Source organism: Aspergillus candidus (assembly GCF_002847045.1).
Source record: "Aspergillus candidus strain CBS 102.13 unplaced genomic scaffold BDW47scaffold_55, whole genome shotgun sequence".
Lineage (NCBI taxonomy): Eukaryota > Fungi > Ascomycota > Eurotiomycetes > Eurotiales > Aspergillaceae > Aspergillus > Aspergillus candidus.
Genome location: NW_020194060.1, coordinates 48172 through 69661, shown reverse-complemented (window position 1 = coordinate 69661; position 21490 = coordinate 48172). Strand labels below are relative to the sequence as shown.

The 21490-nt window shown below is 54.5% G+C and overlaps 6 protein-coding genes across 6 annotated transcripts; 4 read left to right on the top strand and 2 right to left on the bottom strand.

The window, feature by feature from the left end:
* Nucleotides 1-1050: 1050 nt before the first annotated feature.
* BDW47DRAFT_128661 (type I polyketide synthase) lies at nucleotides 1051-9866 on the top strand (the record flags this gene model as incomplete). Its single annotated transcript, XM_024816885.1, has 8 exons — nucleotides 1051-1143; nucleotides 1288-2683; nucleotides 2739-3289; nucleotides 3361-3652; nucleotides 3738-3805; nucleotides 3902-4476; nucleotides 4541-4766; nucleotides 4821-9866. 8 exons carry the CDS (start codon nucleotides 1051-1053, stop codon nucleotides 9864-9866), a joined length of 8247 nt encoding a protein of 2748 aa, XP_024668868.1.
* Nucleotides 9867-11025: 1159 nt separating this feature from the next.
* On the top strand, nucleotides 11026-14176 carry BDW47DRAFT_70763 (acetolactate synthase). Its single transcript, XM_024819656.1, has 5 exons — nucleotides 11026-11661; nucleotides 11728-11835; nucleotides 11898-11965; nucleotides 12045-13736; nucleotides 13814-14176. Exons 1-5 carry the CDS (start codon nucleotides 11504-11506, stop codon nucleotides 13870-13872), a joined length of 2085 nt encoding a protein of 694 aa, XP_024668867.1. The 5' UTR covers nucleotides 11026-11503; the 3' UTR covers nucleotides 13873-14176.
* A 20-nt stretch (nucleotides 14177-14196) lies between these two features.
* BDW47DRAFT_111375 (uncharacterized protein) lies at nucleotides 14197-15258 on the bottom strand. The gene is made up of 2 exons (XM_024813937.1): nucleotides 14635-15258; nucleotides 14197-14564 (listed from the first exon to the last, which is right to left on the bottom strand). Exons 1-2 carry the CDS (start codon nucleotides 14743-14745, stop codon nucleotides 14232-14234), a joined length of 444 nt encoding a protein of 147 aa, XP_024668866.1. The 5' UTR covers nucleotides 14746-15258; the 3' UTR covers nucleotides 14197-14231.
* A 239-nt stretch (nucleotides 15259-15497) lies between these two features.
* Nucleotides 15498-16577, top strand: BDW47DRAFT_128658 (putative 4-hydroxyphenylpyruvate dioxygenase; the record flags this gene model as incomplete). Its single annotated transcript, XM_024816884.1, has 1 exon — nucleotides 15498-16577. One exon carries the CDS (start codon nucleotides 15498-15500, stop codon nucleotides 16575-16577), a length of 1080 nt encoding a protein of 359 aa, XP_024668865.1.
* A 169-nt stretch (nucleotides 16578-16746) lies between these two features.
* Nucleotides 16747-18837, bottom strand: BDW47DRAFT_111373 (SD08430p). Its single transcript, XM_024813936.1, has 2 exons — nucleotides 17163-18837; nucleotides 16747-17102 (listed from the first exon to the last, which is right to left on the bottom strand). Exons 1-2 carry the CDS (start codon nucleotides 18551-18553, stop codon nucleotides 16763-16765), a joined length of 1731 nt encoding a protein of 576 aa, XP_024668864.1. The 5' UTR covers nucleotides 18554-18837; the 3' UTR covers nucleotides 16747-16762.
* A 142-nt stretch (nucleotides 18838-18979) lies between these two features.
* Nucleotides 18980-20076, top strand: BDW47DRAFT_128656 (uncharacterized protein; the record flags this gene model as incomplete). The annotated part of the gene is made up of 2 exons (XM_024816883.1): nucleotides 18980-19049; nucleotides 19100-20076. The coding sequence occupies 2 exons, from the start codon at nucleotides 18980-18982 to the stop codon at nucleotides 20074-20076; spliced, it is 1047 nt and encodes a 348-aa protein (XP_024668863.1).
* Between the last annotated feature and the right edge of the window lie 1414 nt (nucleotides 20077-21490).

Sequence of the window (21490 nt, the reverse complement as noted above, 5' to 3'; positions counted from 1 at the left end):
GCATTGTATAATAGACATCAGCCTGCAGAATAAGACAGGGGCCTGATGAGGGGATGCCAAGCCGATGATGCAGGGGTTGTAGCAGGTTAGTGCACACGGGGACAAGGATAGGAAAAGTCTATAATCCAAAACCGTGATACGGAGAAGCTAGTATATTATTCTGGAGGCTACAGGGATTAGTGGGATAGTCTAAGTCGTGTTGATATCATTTGATAGGTTGGTTAATTGATATTCCTCAACGCATGTGGGCCACGGGTTGCTCCGAGCGGGAGGAACCCCGCATGGCGGCTTAGCATACACGCTAGAACAGGATAATACTATTGCACGATGTGGTGGATCGCTTGATCGATCGATTGCATGAGGGCTAAAGGTTGTGTCTACGTAGTTGGAACGAGTTAACAACGCCTATCAAGTGTTTGGCATGTGTATATCTAGCTCTATATATTTTTTATTTCTCAGCAGCATTGACACTTATCCGAGTCTCATCCAAATCCGGGTGTAGAATGTCCTCCGTTTTTCGGAAGAATTCAGCTTCCAAGGGACTGAAAATGGTTAAACCTGGAGGCGGAGTAGAATAGAAATTGAACTCAATTTCCTGGATGTAATACGGTATTAGAGTTGAGGTGGAAAGTTGGAATACAGGGTGGGGCGCTTGCGTCAGCTTTTTTAGTCTGTGAAAGTCAACCTGGCCGGTGTCCTTGTTTCTGATTCTGAGACACACCAAGATTCTAGTGCAGTGGAGAGTAATCAATCTAGATTCTAGCATGTACCTCTGCGGAGTGGGGCCAGATAAGCGGTTCGTGTTATGGAGCAAGGCTGTGATCACTCGACGCAGCCCTAGCCAGAGGTAGGATATCAGGCTGAAGGATGAACTGCGAGAATCTCACCCCAAAGCCAGGGAGTCAAATTGTAGCTGACTAGGGGTATTTAAGCCCGTTTGACAAGTCGTGGCAGCCCTCGTAATAACGCATTGCTACAGCGTGCGATCCTTACACAAATCATTTCATTAAACCTTATGGAACTAAAGTTGAAATAAGCTACCAAGAGGACATGTCTCGACCCGAGTTGATACCGGATATTCTAATCCGCCACGCCGGGGAGTCTTGCGAGAAGGTCGCTTTTGCAGGTCCGGGGTGGACAATAGTATGTCTCTCTAGAGCACTCTACTCCTTGCAGTCCTTGTCTTCGGTTGTGGAGACACGAACCCGCAAGGCAAAAGGCTCGAGGGTTTTTGTCCACGCAGTATTTTCAAACGTATGGTGATAACTAACAGCGCAAATCTCAAAGACGTATGGCGACCTCGAAAAACGGACTAGGCGTCTAGCAGCCCATCTGGTCCATGCCGGCATAGGGCGAGGAGATTTCGTGGCCATCGTGCTAGGCAGATGTCTCCAGACTGTCGAGTCCGTGCTCGCAATCACGCGAGCTGGTGCTGTGGGAGTCCCTTTGGATTCTCGTTCACCATCATCAGAACTGGCTAAGGTTCTGGAGCATAGTGGCGCACGTGTAATAATCACGGATGGCCGGTACTTGACCACAGTGCGCACCGCTGCTGCGGAAGGCAGCTTAATCATTCTAAGCACCGAGGAGATCCCCAAGATGGATGCTATAGAGGGAAAGCATCAGATTGCGCGATACCAAGATTGGATTGAAGACGCGGAGTACTCGACCTTGGATATCCAGATCGACAATCTTAGAGAGGACGAGCAAGCCTTTCTACACTACACTTCTGGGACAACAAGTTTGCCCAAAGGGGTACTGTCCAACCAGAGGAGTTGGCTGTTAAATGTGAACAGCCTGGTTTCAGCATTCGAACTGACGCCCGAGGACCGCTTCTTCTGGCCTCTACCCCTGTTCCACTGCATCGGCCACTTGTTGTGTATCATGGGCACCGTGGTCGTCGGTGCTAGCGCGTATCTCCCTGACGCCGATCAGACGCTGTTTGACAGTCTCAGAGACACGAACGCCCAAGAAACTACTCTCATCGTGGGAGCGCCTACCACCTTCCACGATCTCATGGATGCCGCGAAGCGGTCAGATCCTACCTCGCCATTGTTTTTGCCCAGGCTGCGGGCATGTATGTACGCAGGTTCCTCGGCATCTGGATCTCTAGGTGCCCAGATCAAGGAGTATCTCGGCGTTCCCCTCCTGAACAACTATGGGTGTACCGAAGGTTGCGGTTCTATCGCTGTTAGCAGAACGGGCCACACCTATCGTCACAATTCCAGTATATCGCTACTGCCACACTGGGAGATCAAGCTAGTGGACCCAGATGGGCATCCAGTCCAAGACGGCGAGCAAGGCGAAGTCTGCATCGGCGGCCCCGGTTTGATGCTCGAGTACTACAGAGAGACGCGGACGCCGTTTACGCCGGACGGCTGGTATCCTACCGGCGACATCGCAATTCGCTCGAGCTCAGCAGCTGGCGCGGAGTTGACCCTGGTTGGACGCAGGAAGGAGATCATCATTCGAGGAGGTGAAAATATTCATCCTCATGAGTTGGAGCATGTCTTGCTTCGGCATCCCGGCGTGGCTGATGTCGTCGTGGCTGGAATGCCGCATAGACTGCTTGGAGAGACTCCTGCTGCCTTTATTGTCAAGAGCGTTGCGAACATGGACTTCGATCTATCGGCCTTGCTTGCTGCGTGTCGTGAAGTTTTGCCAGATTATAAGATACCCACCGGTAATTTGCCTTCTTCCCTTTTCTCTAGAATGATACACATTTTAACACCAGCTAGCGTTTTATGAGATCGACACCGTTCCTCGGACCGTTATTGGTAAACCGAAAAGATTAACCATGACTGCTTATACGAACAAACCGCTCACTGCCCGGTCTATGTTGCAGTCGAGAGACTTAATCGAAGCACTAGTAATGGCGGAAACGGTCAGCGCATGCACTATAGACGCTGGACCCGAGAGTGAGTCAAATACAGACTGGCTTCGTCGGCACTTTGACCAGCCCTTTTCGTTTTTGGGCTTGAGTTCAATGGCTGGAGTGGTCCTCCGAGACCGACTTGCCGGTCTCACTGGCTTGGATGATCTTCCCAATACCCTCGTGTTTGATTATTCGACCCCGGCAGCTGTGAGCACGTACCTTCATGGCCGATTGTTGGGTCCTAAAACGGCACCTCTGCCCAGTTCGACACCGACTACGAAGGCGGATAGTGAAGTGGAGCCAATTGCTATAGTATCCATGGCCTGTCGGTATCCTGGAGGCATCTCTTCCCCGGAGGACCTGTGGCAGCTTGTTTCAGATGAGATTGACGCGACCACCGACTTTCCAGACGACGTACGTACTAGTCATGTCCTTCCAAGCCTTTCCTTGCTAAAACACCAAATGATTGACTAACAAAACCACAGCGCGGCTGGGATGTCGAGTCATTGTATAGTACCGACCCCGACACCCCTAATACCTCAACAACGAAGCGCGGCGGTTTCCTGCCCGACTTTGCCCGCTTCGACGCTGGCCTGTTTGGCATGGCGCCGCGTGAGGCTCTCGCCACTGATCCCCAGCAGCGGCTGTTATTGGAAACGACGTGGGAACTAGCCGAACGAGGGGGTATTGCTCCGTTGTCGCTGCAGGGTAGTCAGACCGGCGTGTTTGTGGGTACTCTGTATGAAGACTATGAAGAGAACGGCTTTGGGAACGACGGTGAGTTATTTCTCTTCGGTATTACTGCGGGCGGTAACAGCATATATGTGTCTCTACTTACTCACGAGTCTCGCCGATGGTATAGAGTTGGAAGCACATCTTGGGCTGGGATCGTCCAGCAGTGTCGTCTCTGGGCGTGTGTCGTACTGCTTTGTGAGTATTTTTCAAAATCATCTCATTATAATCATCAGATCGACCAGGCACCTTCCAAAGACCAAAGATTAACAAGCTGACTGGAATCCTTGAAAGGGTCTCCACGGTCCATCCCTAGTCGTCTCAACAGGCTGTTCATCCTCACTAGTAGCAATCCACCTAGCAGCCCAATCCCTCCGAAACAGAGAATGCTCGCTCACCATCGCGGGAGGAATAACAACCATGGCCACACCACGGCCGTTCACTATGTTCAGCAGAAGACGAGGCTTGTCGTCGGACGGGAGATGCCGGGCATACTCAAGTGATGCAAGCGGTACTGGTTGGTCCGAAGGTGTCGGCTTGCTCCTCCTCGAGCGACTCTCAGATGCCAAACGCAACGGGCATCAAATCCTCGGGCTGATCCGCGGGTCTGCCGTTAACTCTGATGGTAAATCTAATGGGTTGACGGCGCCGAATGGGCCCGCCCAGCAGATGTGTATCCAGAGCGCCCTGGCCCAGGCGGGGATGTCACCGGAGAACGTGGACGTGCTGGAAGGTCATGGCACAGCAACGCCTTTGGGTGATCCTATTGAGGTTCAGGCTGTGATTTCGGCCTATGGCAACGGTGATAGGAAGAACATTGACAGCGCTCGCCGTTCGGAATCGCTGCTACTTGGCTCAATCAAGTCTAAGTGAGTCTTAACAATTACCGGACATGTTCATGTGATATATGGCTAACACAGAGTGATGTATTAGCATTGGTCACACACAAGCCGCTGCTGCCGTCGCAGGAATTATCAAAATGGTACAGGCCATGCGCCATGGCGTGGCCCCGGCATCATTGCATATTCGTGAACCGTCACCCCAAATTGACTGGGAAGGGAGTGGTGTTGAGCTGCTCAGCAAGGCTAGGCAGTGGCCGTCTGTGAATAGACCAAGGAGGGCTGCGGTGTCTTCGTTTGGTATTGGAGGCACGAATAGCGTGAGCCTTCTCCACTCTTCTTATCTTAACAGTATACTGACTTTGAGGTTAAAGCACATAATTTTGGAGCAGCCCGAGCCTGTGCAGATGCAAGACTCTACTTCCAAGAGAATATCCGCCGCCTTTCCCTGGCTCATCTCCGGTGCAAGCGAAGTTGCTTTACGCGCACAAGCTCACTCATTGCTGACGGCTTGGAGAGAAGCTGATAGTAACACATTCAGCCCCCTCCGTAACCAGGAACCTGCCGACATAGCGTTCTCACTTGCCACTGCGCGATCTGCACTCAAGTACAGAGCCACGGTGACGTACGCATTGGGAGCGAACATGCACAATCAAATTGAAACAACACTTGAAAGGCTAGCCCAAGGCGAGCCACACCCCGATGTCATGACGGCACACACAAACACCACCGGTAATAAGCCCCGCCTGGCGTGCTTATTCTCAGGCCAGGGCAGTTGGATGCCAACCATAGACACACTGGAAGAGCTACGCGCTACCTTCCCCGTCTTCTCCGCGGCGTTCCAGGCAGCGTGTGACGAAGTGGACATGCACTTGGAGTGCCCACTCGTACATGCCATCACTGATGGCAGCATGCTAGACCGCACCGACTTCGCACAAGCAACTCTTTTTGTCTTCGAGGTGGCCATGTTCCGCCTCCTGGAGTCGTTTGGTATCCGTCCAGACTTTGTTGCTGGACATTCCCTGGGAGAGATCGCCGCGGCGCATGCTGCTGGGGCTTTGTCTCTTCGTGATGCTGCTACCATCGTCACCACGCGGGCTAAACTTATGGCATCTCTACCACCCAACGGGGGTATGGTGAGCATAGCGGCGACGGAGGCGGAAGTGGCCATTGAGCTGTCACAATTCGACGGAATTGCCAGTATTGCTGCTGTCAACTCGCAGACCTCGGTCGTGGTGTCTGGCACACAAGAGGCAATTCAGGCCGTCGCAGACAGGTTCACCAGTCTAGGACGAAGAGCTACCGTACTGCGAAACGTTAAGCACGGTTTTCACTCTCAATTAATGGACCACATACTCCCTGGACTTGAAAACGCACTGCCATCGTCAATGGAAAGCGAGAACCCCACAACCATACCGCTCGTTTCCACCGTCACGGGAAAGCGAGCAGCCGCAGCGCAGCTCCGCTCTTCAAACCACTGGATCCGCCACGTCAGCGAGCCAGTCCGCTTCGCAGACGCCGTCAACGAGCTCAGGTCCAAGGAGCACGTTTCCGTGTTTGTGGAAATCGGTCCGTCGGCAGTCCTGTCTCCACATGTTCCGGACGCCGCCGCCACGCATGGCACAGTTGACAAGCTACTAGGAATGCTCGGCCAACTGTGGGCTCGCGGTGTACCAGTTGACTGGCAGGCTGTTTTTGATGGTAGTGGTGCGCGATTTGTCGATCTACCTGTCTATGCTTTCCAACGGCAGAGATATTGGCTTCCCTATACGCCGCTTTTGCCGGTGACGTCCATGGGAGCAGTCACGGAGCAGGCTCAAGAGCGAACCTCGGGTGTCTTCGGTGGCTCGCGGCTGGGACATGAGATGATCTTCAACGCCACGTCCATCCCAGGAACAGGCACTATCATCTGTTCGGGCTACCTGTCCACGGCCCGACAGCTTTGGCTTCGTGACCACATCATTGGTGGACAATCGCTCGTTCCAGCCTCGGCGTTTACTGAGCTTGCTCTGCGGGCTGCTCAGGAATGTGCAGAGCGTTCTGAAATTTCCTCTCTGATCCTGGATGAGATGATTGTCATCGCGTCGCTGGACTTGTCTTCAGCAGAGGACGAGGAACAAGGAGAACCCGGAGAAGTGGAGATCCAAGTACTCATAGGAGAGTCACAGCCTGAGGATGCGGCCACCCAGAACCAAAGAACCGTCGACGTGTACTCACGCCCCCGCGGCGTCGCAACGCAGCATGAGTGGACGCAGCACGCCACAGGTACTTTCCAGCTCATATCGCAGCCCAACCCCAGCCAAGAATCGTTCATAAACGGCACAGACCCCACAAAGGCCGAATCAGACGTGAACATTTCCGAAGCATACGCCGTCTTGAGTGGTGCAGGCCTCACATACGGACCGTCTTTCCAGGGCGTACGTGCCATTTGGCGTCTACATGACAATGACCTACTGGTACAGATTGACCCGCCTCAGGATCAGAGTCAGATGTCGACTTCCATTCTGCACCCGGCTGTGCTAGATGCTGCATTGCATGCGTCTACCCTTGCTTCAGCAGAGAAGGTCGCTAGTGGCGACATTCGACTGCCGTTCTCGTTCCGAGGGATCCAGGTTTTTGAGGCGGTTGGCGCCTCTAGCCCAATTCTAGCACGCATCCATCATATAGGCGAGAACAGCTTCTCAATGACAATGACGGACCACTCATCGGGTGTGGTACTCGCGAAGATTTCTGAGGTTCAGCTGCGCACCTGGCAACCTACTGTTGCTGGGGGTGACCTCTACCGCCTCGAATGGATTGACTTTGCGTCTAAACCCACAACATCTACGACGACGGACAAGATTGTTCGATTCGAAAGCTCCCACGACGTTGACGCGACAGCAGTCAGCAAAGCTGTGCACGAAGGTCTCGCCGAGGCGCTCCATGCCGTGCATGAGTGGAGGGCCGATAAGTCACCTGCTGCGGACGAGGTCCGCCTCGTCTTCGTGACGGAGAGGGCGACATCGACCGGCGGCAATTCCGATATTGACCTCGTCGCTGCCGCTGTGTGGGGTTTTGTACGCTCCGCGCAGGCAGAGTTCGGCGGGGCCCGGGTGGCGCTCATCGATTTAGATGGGTCATCCGAGTCTGAAGAGGCTCTAACGGCTGCGCTTGTTTCCAGAGAGGAAATTGTTGCTGTTCATGGTGGGAAGACCATGATTCCCAGGTTAGGCAAACAGCCTTCAGTGACGGAACCTCCCCAAGCGATGTCTCTCGATGTGAGCGGGACTGTCTTGATCACTGGCGGTACAGGTGGCCTGGGTGCCATGCTGAGTCGAGACATAGTGCACGCTCATGGAGCCAAAAGTCTTCTTCTCGTTAGCCGGTCGGGTATAGAAGCAACGGGAGCACGCGAGTTATACGATGAGCTACGGAGCGCAAATGCAGCTGTGCGTGTCGAAGCATGCGACGTCAGTGACCGCGCCCAGCTAGCCGCACTGCTGGACAACCATAATCATCATCAATACCCACCCATCACCACAGTCATTCACTGCGCAGGTGTAGTCAGCGACGCATTCCTGGGCTCCCAAACTCCAGAGCGAGTATCTAGTGTTCTCCGCCCCAAGGTCGACGCCGCGTGGAACCTCCACGACCTCGTCCCCGACACGGTCCGCTCGTTCGTCCTCTTCTCGTCGTACGTCAGCGTCCTCGGAAACGAAGGCCAAGCGGCGTATAGCGCGGGCAACGCGTTCTTGGATGCCCTAGCTCGCTTCCGTGTCGCACGAGGATTGCCTGCCCTGTCGCTGGCTTGGGGGCCTTGGGCTAATGATGCCGGGATGGCCGCTGGAAGCAAACTTGACGCGATTCCCCCGCGCATTGCCAACGCTCGGCCGTTTACAGATCAACAGGGTCTGAGTCTCCTTTACAGGGCGTTGCATATGCAGGCTACAAACCCGTCAGAGCCGGTTCTTCTGCCGTTGCTGCTGCGCGGGCCCTTCCCGCTGGTGCCGTCTGCTGGTCCGGCATACAAAACCAAGACGAATGCCAAACGGGAGTCGGGATCAAGCGCCGTATGGCGCAGGAACATTGCGGCAGTGCCATCCGAGAACCGTCATGACACTCTGTTGGGCCTGGTGCGAGACGAGATTGCCGCGGTGCTGGGATACCAGGGCCAAGATATGCTTCCTGATCAGCGACTTGATGATCTCGGTTTCGACTCCTTTACTTCTGTCATGCTCACAAACAGACTGAGGGTGTTGACTGGGCTCAGTTACCTCCCTGTTACACTCGCGCTGGACTATGATACTACGACAGCGCTGGTAGAGTACCTGTTACCTCGCATTGAAGCAGAGCCACAGCCAGAAGTCGACACGGATTCAGATGCTTCCACGACAGCTGGGGACACGTCAGTTTCTCGTGACAGTGGCAAGGAAGACGAGTTGAGCCCATCTTCTAGTGTAACTACTCTAGCTCTGGAGGAGCAAGACGACCTCAACCCCGAGATATTCCGTGGACTTGCCACAATCCACAGACGGCTGTCACAACTGGAACAGTACACCGCTGCAGCAGATCTCCTAGCCTCAGCCGCGCTCGCAATGCCAACTTTCCCCAAGACAGGGACCGTCCTGTCAAGCTACGCAGCGGAACCCCAGCGCCTAGCGACCGGTCCATCAGCCTCTTCCAACTCAGAGCTGCCCCTACCATTAGTCTTCATCGCGCCTTTCTTCCCACGCATCAAGATCGAGGGCGTCGGTCTCAGCGTATATAGCAACCTGGCATCTGCAATGAACGGCAAAAGGGATGTCTTCGAACTCCCACATCCAGAAGCGCAGGCCGTCCCAAGTGACCTCGGCACGCTAGCCGATCTGCACGTCCACACCATCCGGAAACACTTCTCAGATAGACCGGGAATCATCCTCGCAGGTTACTCCGCGGGAGGCACCGTCGCATATGCCGTGGCTTCCAAACTGGCTAACGCAGAATCCGAGCAGCCTCGGCTGGCGGGCTTCGTCCTGGTGGACACGTATCTCACCATGACGGGGAGAGGAGATCCAGACTGGCTGAACGCGCTGCCGGCCGAGGCACTCGTTTCGCGCCTCCAGGTGCCGCCAAGCTTAGGCCACCCCAAAGGCATGGGCAGCGACAGTCTCGTTGGAGATTTGGACGTGGCGCTGGCGAAGGTGGGTGGGTATTTTAGGGCGTTGCGGGATTGGGATATTGGACTACACCCCCTGCCTGATGCGCTCTCTACGCTGTTTGTGCGTGCCGTGGATCCATCGGATAAGATGCCCAAGGATACAGATGTTTGGCGTCCACGGTGGCCGCGGGCCGATCTTACGGTTGATGTGCCGGGGAGTCACCTGGCTTTGTTGGATAAGCGGTATGCTCCTGGTGCTGCTGGGGAGATTGAACGGTGGGCGAGGGAAGACCTGAATGCTTAGTGCGGGTGAGAGTTAATACGGGGCCTATTTTATGTATTGTTAGTCTCTGACTTTGCGTGACAAATTGTAGAAAGTTATAACAAACACCGTGGGATTATCCAACGTTGTTGATTGGGAGTACTGAGAGATCTAGCGGTCCATTTATGTAACTCTCAGATATCTCGTGATCAAGGGAGTAGCATTATGAGAGCATAGCTCCTTATTCAGTATAAACATATATAGGGACGTGGGTGTAGCATCAATAAACCAGCAGAGCTATTCGGCAAATACTGACCTCTTGTCTTGACGAAGACTTTTATATCTATACAGGGCTTCCATGATCATATTTCGTTGATATATGTTTCTCTCCCTGGCAACCGCCTGCACGAATTACATGGTGACATGTCATCGACTAATAGGATGAGCCACATTAACAACTGATACTAGTAAGTGCAAATCCCTGCAATCCTATTACAGTACGTCATTTTACTGCTGTTCAACCACATTCTCATACCTAGGATATGTAATTATACAAAAATTCGAAGAGAGCTACTAGGTGTTGCCTATCCTACCCAGACCACGAACCAAAGTGACCTAGTGAAAGAACAAGTCCCGATGAATAGTCTCAACTGTGACTCATGTCCTTACTCACATTGACAAGGATTTCCAAGAATTCAGTCTAACGAGGTATCTCCATCCAAGTTCCTGGCACTGATACACTGGATTACATGACTTTGATGTCATTGATGGATGTTCACTCAATCGAAAAGCTATTTCGTGGGAGACCAGCAGACAACAGCCCAAATATTGATGAGATTGATCCACCTTGAAGCCATGTCAAAGTTACAATTAATGACAGGATGGCAAGAAACAGAAGAGTCAAAAGAACGCCTGATGTAGGGAATACGCGCCAGTCAGCTGATGTTACAATGCTTGCACATGTGAAGAGTCCGAAGCCGGCGAAGATCGAGTCATGCCCTGGACCTATATTGCAGTATATTATTTCCCCTCCTTGGGAACCTTGGTTGGTATTGATCTGGTAGGAACTTACGATCTTTGGAATCAAGGTTTACAGGGCATGTTAACCTTAAAAGAAGACCAAAGAGTTGAGACCATATACCCTAGATAATGATGTTTTTGCTACTCTGTCAACATCAAATCCTATTCTCCGTACCGCTAACGGAATCCTAGTTGTCATGGAGAAACTGGCGAGAACTAGCTTTGATCATCCTCCTAAGGATTCCGTAGTGGATAATACCCCCAGCTTACCGGTGCCAAATTAGGCGTATGAATGGTTGAATCAGACGAACATCCCTGTCTCCGGTGCCGGCGTGCACTCTTAGTCAGCCCTGCATTGGAATTTCACTTTTCCTGCTGTTCAACCACATCCTGATCTCTCTCTTTCTTCCTTCTTCCAATGTGGTGCAGATAAACACCCTTGAATCCCATTTCTGTACATGATACAAGGCGAGATCACCCCCACGGTCCACAATCCCGATCCCCGAAGCGGCGGTGTCGATCTTCCCCAAGGGGATGCATGACTCATCACACTCGCGCCCCAGCCTTTCTATATCTCCATCCCAACGATCCCACGATCGGAATTATACGCCTCTCGACGAGTTCTGATTTCACCGTATAACCTTTCCTCGACGCTCACCATGCTCCGAAGTCGCCAGGCAACAAATGCCCTGAGGGCCGTGGGCCAGACCAGGCCATTGAGGTCCCAGACGGCGGTGGCCTTTACCCAGTCACTCAACAAGGTCCCTTCGAACCGGAGGTCCGAGGCCACTGTCGCCACTGCTTCGTCGACTGCGTCGTATGTGTTTCTCCTGGATAACATCTGCTTGAGAAGAGAATCTTTGGACTGACCGTCTGCGATGAGTGGGGCGTTCAATAGCCAGGTCCGACCCACTCCTAGCCCTACTTTCAATCAGTATGATAGCAAGGTGCAGCCCTTGACGGGCATGTCGAGAAATGTCACGGATGAGTCGTATGATTCCCTTGTTCCTCTGCCGTCGTGAGAAGGCAAGCTAATGGTCTGTTTGACAATAGGTTTATCGGCAAGACCGGTGGCGAAATCTTTCACGACATGATGCTCCGACAGGGCGTCAAACATATCTGTATGTCTCGATGAGAGCGCACGGCATTACACATGGCGACAATGATTAGAGTCAGCTGACAAGATTATTGAACGATTAGTTGGATACCCCGGCGGCGCCATCCTCCCCGTCTTCGACGCAATCTACAATTCCACGCACTTCGACTTCATCCTCCCTCGGCACGAGCAAGGCGCCGGCCACATGGCCGAAGGCTACGCCCGGGCCTCAGGCAAGCCAGGCGTGGTCCTCGTAACGTCCGGTCCAGGCGCAACCAACATTGTCACCCCCATGCAGGACGCGCTGCTAGACGGGACGCCGATGGTCGTCTTCTGCGGCCAGGTCCCGACGACAAGCATCGGCAGCGATGCCTTCCAAGAGGCCGACATCGTCGGTATCTCGCGCCCCTGCACCAAGTGGAACGTCATGGTCAAGAACATCGCCGAGCTCCCGCGTCGCATCAATGAGGCATTCCAGATCGCCACCACCGGCCGGCCGGGTCCCGTCCTCGTCGATCTACCCAAGGACGTGACGGCCGGCATCCTCCGCAGGGCGATTCCTACGGATGCAGCGATTCCATCGCTCCCCAGCGCTTCAATCCAAGACGCCATGGATCTCAACCACAAACAGCTCGAGGCCTCCATCGCGCGCGTCGCCAAGCTCGTCAACATGGCCAAGCAGCCCGTCATCTACGCCGGCCAGGGCGTCATCCAGTCCGAGTCCGGCCCCGAGCTTCTCAAGAAGCTATCCGATCTCGCTTCCATCCCCGTGACCACAACCCTGCAAGGCCTCGGCGGCTTCGACGAGCTGGACTACAAGTCCTTGCACATGCTCGGCATGCACGGCTCCGCATACGCCAACATGGCCATGCAAGAAGCGGACCTGATCATCGCTCTCGGCGGCCGCTTCGACGACCGCGTCACCCTCAACGTCAGCAAATTCGCGCCCGGAGCTCGCGCTGCGGCCGCCGAGAACCGCGGCGGCATCGTGCAGTTTGAAATCATGCCCAAGAACATCAACAAGGTCGTCGAAGCGACCGAGGCGATCGTCGGCGACGTCGGCGCCAACCTGCGCTTGCTCCTGCCTCACGTCGAATCCCGCTCAACGGACGATCGCAGCGCGTGGTACACCAAGATCGACGCGTGGAAGAAAAAGTGGCCGCTATCGGACTACCAGAAGACCGAGCGCCACGGGCTCATCAAGCCGCAGACGCTCATCGAGGAGCTGAGCAACCTCTGCGCCGACCGCAAGGAGAAAACTTACATCACGACCGGCGTGGGACAGCACCAGATGTGGACCGCGCAGCACTTCCGCTGGAGACATCCCCGGACGATGATCACATCCGGCGGGCTCGGCACAATGGGCTACGGGCTGCCCGCAGCGATCGGGGCGAAAGTCGCGCAGCCCGACGCCCTCGTCGTCGACATCGACGGCGATGCCTCGTTCAACATGACTCTCACGGAACTGTCGACCGCCGCGCAATTCAACATCGGCGTCAAGGTGATCGTCCTCAACAACGAAGAGCAGGGCATGGTCACGCAGTGGCAGAATCTCTTCTATGAGGACCGCTACGCCCATACGCACCAGGCCAACCCGGATTTCATCAAAATTGCCGACGCGATGGGTATCCAGGGCCAGAGAGTGGCGGATCCTACGAAGATCAAGGAGAGCCTCCAGTGGCTTATTGATACGGATGGCCCTGCGCTGTTGGAGGTTATCACGGATAAGAAGGTGCCTGTGTTGCCGATGGTGCCGGGTGGGTGTGGACTACATGAGTTTATCGTTTTCAATCCTGGTAAGCATCGATCCATCTACTTCGCCGGCATGTAACGCCAGTTTGAAACAGGACCCGTAAACTAACAATACCTGCAGAAGATGAAAAGACGCGGCGTGGGCTGATGCGCGAACGGACGTGCGGTCTTCACGGGTGAACCAAATATAATCCCATGAGACATGGAGGGCAAAAAATGACGGCGTTGGTTTATAGCACAAAATGTATAGATGATTTCGGCTTTGATTTCCGGTTTTGTTTCTTTCTTGTTTATTTTGCGCGTTTTCTACGTGTGATCCAGTGCTTTAATGTCAACTTCTACTGTTTGACTCCCTGCACTAGGTCTTATATGTATCGTGCCGGCTGGTTGGATTGCCTGTGGAGTATCCATCCATTCAAACAGGCTGGCTTGTAATACGGTAGATGTCACACTACGCCATCAATTGACATACATTCATACTCAACCTACGACCCTTCCTTATATATACTACCCCCATCAACATCCGAAATCAACCAGAATCAAAAACAACCCCCTCCCCCTTCCACGACTCTCCACCCCACCCACCCACCAAACGGATAACAAAACTCCCACCCGCTCCTCAAAACCACCGCCCCTCGCTCATCCGCACACTCCCCATCCCGAAACAAACACAGGTCATACCGCCGACTAGCATCCGGACTCTTCCACGAGATGCTATCCACCGTCTCCAGGTCGATCGGCGTCCCGTTGGGCCCGAGGTCTGTTGATAGGGAGGTGCATGAGGTGGCGACTGTGCCGGAGCGGTGGTAGAGGGTCAGGGAGGGGGATGTGGTGTTGGTGGTGCAGCCTTGTTTTTGGAGGCGGAGGTCCCACTATTGTGTCATTGTTAGCTGTTTTATTTTGGCGAGATTGGGGGTGGGTGCTGGGGGAGGGGGAGCGTACGTATCGTGGTCGGAGCGAATCGCGAGCGGTTAAGGAGGTAGGGTTGGGATGTGCGGTGGTGGTGGTGGTGGCGACGAGGTATGTAAATGACAGGAGGAAGTTCAGGTGCATTCTGTCGGAGATCGGATGGAATGAGATGACGATCTTCAAGTGCTGGTACGGTGATATGGGCTGAAGACCATTAAATACTCCCCGAACCCCTGGTAGGGAGTGACAGCAGCGAATGGCAGCAGTGATGGGCGATGATGCATGGATCCGAAACCCAGCAAATGAAACCTTGTCGCGGCTTCAGCTGCGATCGATCAGCTGCATCGATTCTACCTCCATCGCGATGATCCTCAGCACGGCGAATCCGGTTCGTCGGGAGTATTTCCCAGCTGTGTAGATCTGACGCGTGGATCATTCTGCGAACTGCTATTCTGCTGGTCTGTTCTCCCCGGTTGGGCAACACCCGTCGGGGAGTATTGATGCCACTGCTCGTATAGATGATGGACTATAGTATCGTGTGGCTTTTGGCTTGCTGACTCGGTTTATTTCATCGTCAAGTGGTACCCCGCTGAGGAACTATGGCTGGGAGATATGCTTTACGACATCACAGCTGAGAGACATTAAGCATAGTATGCTCATCTCATTACCATGATGACATCCTCCCATCTCTCTAGAGCTGATGGCCAAGAATCATGCCACCGCCACTAGATCGAGCGCCTCAACCAATTAATGATGACTGACGCGCAAGACAAGATCTGATCTGTCCGATCCGCTAACTCTGGTAGACCGTTAGCGTTGATTATCTCTCCTGTATAAATATATACATGCCCCAACCCATATCTTACCACCACCAGAACAAACCGAAGAAAGAAGAGATGCCCTGCCAACCAGCCATAACAACCGTCTCCCTCGGCAAAAGCCAAACCTACACCATCCAAGAAAAGCTCCACGCCTGCGCCAAACACAACATCCACGCCATCGAGCTCTTCTACGATGACCTCGAAGCCCTCGCCCGCTCCTCCTCCTCCCCCTCAACCACTCTCTGCGCCGACCCCCACTCCCAACCCCCCAAAGAAGCCCTCCTAAACGCAGCAACCCAAATTCACACCCTAGCAACAACCTTAGATATCAAAATCCTCAGTCTCCAGCCCCTCCGCTTCGCAGAAGGCCTCACCAACCGCACCGAACAAGCCCACATCCTCACCGACGTCCTCCCCCTCTGGGTCTCCCTCGCGCAAGCCCTCCACACAGACACCATCCTCATCGCATCGAACTTCCTCCCGCCGGACCCGCACACCGGCAAGCCACGCATAACAGGCGATATCACCACCATCACGGGCGATCTGCGCGCGCTGGCACAAGCAGCAGCGCCTACCAAGCTCGCATACGAAGCCCTCGCTTGGTCTCCGCATATACACACCTGGGAGGCTGCTTACGATGTTGTTCAGCGTGTGAACGAGCCGAATCTCGGCCTAGCTGTTGATGCTTTTAATATCGCTGCCGTGATTTATCCTTCCCCTGATATTCCGTCAAGCCCGTCATCTATCGCGGCGGCGAATTCCGCCCTGAAGCAATCCCTCGCCCGCCTCGTTGCGGACGTAGACCCTGCCAGACTGTTCGTCGTGCAGATGGCGGACGCGGAGAGGCTGCTGGCTCCGCTGGATGAACAGCATCCGTTTTATGAGGCTGCGCAGCCGGCGAGGATGAGCTGGTCGCGCAATGCGCGGCTGTTTCTGGGTGAGGCGCATCGTGGGGGGTTTTTGCCTGTTGTGGAGGTTGTGAAGGCTGTGGTGTTGGGACTGGGGTGGGAGGGATGGTTGTCTTTTGAGGTGTTTTCGAGGTTTTTGCTGGGGCCCGGGGATGTTCCTGGTGAGAATGCTGAACGGGCGGCGAGATCTTGGGAGTGGGTTGTGGGGGAGGTCTGGGGGGAGAAGACTGGTGCTGCTTGGTGTTGAGGTGGGAATGATGTTGTTGTGGGGGGTGGGTCTGTTTGATTATATACCTGTGTATAGTTGTATACATTGCTGTCGATAATGGTGGTAGTATAAGTAGTATAGTTGTATATGTGGAATGGAGCAAATTGAATCTGGAGTATACTGTTGATGCTACTAGTCTATGTACTGCCCTAAGCAAGATCTATCTATGACCTCTCTCCCACCAACCGCCACGCCCGCAACGGCAGCGCCTGCAGCTTGCCCACCGCCGGGCGGATAAACAGGAAGAACGTCACCACGCCGACCACCACGCACAGGATGTTGGTCGTGTAGTAGCCGTCGTGGATCGTGGTGCACGTCCCGCCGCCGTTCTGGCACCGCACGCGCTCCGGCTCCAGCGCGCACGAGAAGCTGCTCGTCACTAGGTCGCCCTTCAGCTTGTCGGCGGGTGGCGCTACGCTGGGTGGTGTGCAGGTGGCTTCCGTGAACATGTCGACTAGTTTCAGGATGAAGTAGCGGGGGAATGTACCGCCCAGGTTGGAGACGCTGTTGATTAGGAAGATTAGAGAGAGACAGAGGGAAGCGGGAAAAGGGAGGGAGGCTCACGTTGCTAGCATCGTCATGTAGGTCCCTCCAATGGCCGGGTCGGCAATCCGCGCGTGGAATGCTGACACCGCTACGAACATGACCGTGTTCATGAACGTCGAGATGACATGCTCGCCAATCACCGTCAGCAGGTACCAGAACGGCACCTCCGACGCGGCCGGGTAGATCATCACCGTGATCTGGGCCATCACGGCTGCCGCCAGACGCCCTATAAACGCCCAACACCACAGCCGCATGGGCGTGTACTCGGTCGACCACTTGCCGGCGTAGTAGCCCAGCATGATCTCAAACGGGAAGTCGATCAACACGACCAGCGCCATGTTGTCCTGCCCGAAGCCCTTGTCCAACAGCTTGAGGCTCGTCACCCCGTCGTTGGCCTGGAACCCGATCTTGGCGATCAGATGCACCAGGATGATCGTCTGGATGTTCTTCAGCTTCAGCACGCTCCACATACTGCGGTACACGTCCATTATGCTGTCGCGCTCCGGGCTCCGGTCTTCCTTCTTCAGCAGCGCCAGTCCCACCGTCACCAGCAGGTACATCCACCCCCAGAAAGTCAGGTACCCGCCCAGGGAGAGCAAGCCGCCCTCCGCCGGCTCGGCGCGGAACCAGCGGTTCGCAAAGTCGGCCGAGTTGAAGGCCAGGAACACCGTGTAAGACAGGAAATGGCCTGCGGTCAATCCCACCGTCTGCGCCGTCGACGCGTACGAGATGTTGGGCGGCGACATGAGCGTGATCGCCCACCCGTCTACCGCGATATCCTGCGTGGCGCAGAACAGCACCAGCAGGAACCACCAGTAGGTGAAGTTCCAGACGCCCGCGCCGCCGTTGGCGCCCGCCGCCTTCATCATCTCCTCAATCCGTCCACCCAGGTAGATCATGGCCAGACCGGCGATGACCTGGATCGGGGTAATCCAACTCTTGCGGCGACCGAAGCGACGGCTCCAGACGGCGTCCACGATCGGGCTCCAGAGGAGCTTCAGCGAGTACGGGTACGAGGCGAGCGAGAAGACGCCGATCTGGCCGTAAGACAGGTAGGGTTTCAGGAGGAAGGGAACGGAGCCGGTGGCGAGGCCCATGGGCACGCCTTGGAGGAAGTACAGCACGCAGAGCAGCAGGAAATTGCGGCGATCGGCGGCCGGCAGGCTGGAGAAACTGGTGGTGGTCATGGCGGGGGTCTGGGGGGTGATGGGGGGGTCTTGGTCGAGGGAGAAGCTGGAGCCTGCCATCACGCGGTCGGCGCGACTGGCGGACGACTCGCTGGAGGTCTCCCTCTTCCGCATCTCGATGTTGTTGTTCATCTCGTCATGCGCCTGGCCGTCGCGACCGGTGGCGAGTGTGAGAGACGGTTTCGAGCGACGCTTGTTGAGCGTACGACCTTTGGACTTCATGGATCCGGCGGTTATAGAAATTACCGGAGAGGCATAATACGGTGGCTCTATCAGGGGAAGTAGAACGGACAGAAGACCAAGAGAGGAGAGGGTCGAGGTATGAATGAAAACAGGGGCGCGTCGGGCGTTAGTATTGACAAAGATCCGATTGAGGCAAGCTGGCCTTTAGTCAGGCACGGAAGATCTTAGTCAGAACCTGGATTGGGCGTTTCTGCTGATGGCCGTCAACATCGGCTGTATGGATCTTGAACGGATTAAGACAAGTAGAACAAGGTCAAAGCAAGAGAGGTTGAAGTGAGACCATTCAGACTGAGAAATTGAGGGTGAAGTGGCTGCATCTGCCGGGTCACGTGTATCAACAAACAGCTATCGTCACAACAACAACTTCAACTTCAACTTCCCCATCATCATCCCCCACAAAGCGAAATGGACTCCCCAACCCCCACCCAGCTCGAGGAGGAACTCGACTCTGAAATTGACTCCATTCGTCGCGAACGTATGCTCCCCATCCACCCTAAACGCAATAGCGACAACTAATAGAACTAGTTCGCGCTCTCAAGCGGCGCAAAACCCTCCTCGCGTCCAGCCTTCTCTCCTCATCCACCCTCCAATCTCATCTCCGCCGACAATCCTCCTCCCGGGCTCTCTCCCTCACTTCCCTCGACGCAGACGTTTCCCCACTCGTCCGTTCCGCCAACGCCCACACCCACACTAACCACCACCGCATCGCATTCTCCGCAACCGCCTTCCCATTCCAAGACCCCAACCCAAGCATCACCACCACCAAATCCCCCCGCAACCTCCTCGGTATCCGCCTCGACATCTGCGCGCGAAACGGCCGCTTCCCCAAACCCCACTACATCCTCCTCCGCCACGTCCCCAGCAAAGGGGAAGGAAAACGGCTTCTCCGCATCCACCGCCACACCATCCCGCCCTTCATCCCGCTCGACCAGCTCGAGCGCGTTTACCTCGCTTCCTCCTTCACAGCCCGTTCAGACCATGACGCCCCAGTGAAACACGCTCCTCCCGCGAGGCAGGACCTCCGCGGCCTGGTGCGCGAAGTCCGCGCCCAGCTGGTCGCCTGGCAGCTGCGACTCGACGCGATCGCCATGCTCCGCGAGCAGATTGGGATCGTGCGCCGCGACGCGCCGGAATACGGCGATGGCGACTCCGACGCCCAGGGGGTGTGGGAGCGGGATGTATGGTGCGAGGATGATGGCGCGATGACCCGGTTAGTCGGTAATGAACTCGGCATCGTGGCGCTGTCGCCTACCGCGCGGGATGCGACGTATGTGCGGATGGCGTGGGCGGACGGCCGTGTGGGGCGTTTTAAGATCTCTTCGCGGGGGATGATTGACCGCGCGGTGGTGATTGGGGATCAGGGGAGGGATAAGGCGATGGAGTGTGTGTTGACGGGGCGGGTGGAGGGGTTGTTGGAGAGAGTGCGTGGGTTTACTCCTGCTTCCGCTCCACCTTCTACTACCTCTCCGTCTCCCTCTTCTACTACTATTTCTTCTCGTTGATTTTTGTTGTTGATTCGATATTATTATACCCAGACTAGATGTGTCAGCAATGTTATTCAACCATGTTTTCTAGTGTTCTAAGCAGTTTGGGGGTGTCCTCTATCGGGTTCGGTGCCACGCCTCACCATGTCTGGCTCCTGAGCTGACCTTAGCACGCTTGGGCTCCCTGAGCTGATTAGTGAGTAGGGGGGGCAGACATCTCCCCGCGAAATAGTCTGAGACCGAGTGCAGTGTGATCTCAAATGGGAATCAGAGGATGGTTTGGATATAGGTACCTGGTGAGATCCAGCTTGTTTGTTTTGTAGTTGTACTTGTCTTCTAGATGAACGCATGCTTTTATTAAAAATTGGTTGGTTACTTGTATGATGGAATAAGGCCATAATATTGATAATTCAATGACACCACATCACTATGAAAAGTTGCGAATAGTTGCAAGAAACGTGCAGAGTCAAAATGACAATATTTAGGGGATATCTTGTTGCCCGTTCATCTCATGCTTGTATATAGTTTTATCACAGACTTGCTCTAGAGTCTTGCTCTAGAGCCCTACCCGCATATCAGATAGTAGGTATAGAACAAAGAAAGCGAGTGCTCTGGCATCAAGAGATAATTCCAAATAGTTGCGGGGTCACTTACATACGAGCGGCCATGTCCCCGTTGAGTACACAACCCGACAGACTACTTACTTGGATATATTCCATGTAATACCTCTAGTACTACAGAAGACGTCACCGACAAGAGCCAGTCAATACGGACCCTCAAATCCAGACTACATATCGAACACTACAAGAAATAGCGATGAGGCTTTACCGTGGCGACGTCACTAACTAATCAGCACCTAGACAGCAGCCTTGCGAGAAATCGGACCGAATTACTTGCATTGCACACGCAATGACGGCTGGGACCGCTCTATACTGAATTAACATGAGTCCAGGTCCTAGAAGTCAAGCTGATAAGATGTCAGACAGCCAGTACATATGCAAATGCCGGTGGGGGCGACCACAGCAATGAGGCTGTACGTGCGAAATATCGCAGTGTTTGCTTGAGAGCCAACGTGTTTGGACGAGTCGTATTGGATATGGATATGGATCGCAGCCCAACTACAGACACATGCACCGGGGTGTGGAGCGGGGCCGGAAGATACCGTCGATCACCCCGCCCACAAACGATAAAATGGGTCAACAAGTAGGTACCTATACGGGTAAGTGACATCTGCGCGGCCCCAGCCATGGCACCAATGATGGCGTAGGGTGTATCCTCCCCTGTTTGCCCTACATCTGGCGTCTCGGCTGTGTTATGGTTAGTTGCATTTGGGGATGGTGGGCTTGATTTCCATTTTTATAACAGTATCATGATAAATCATATACTAGAATGACTTTTCAGTGCAGATTTCCAAAACCAGACAGACTTGATA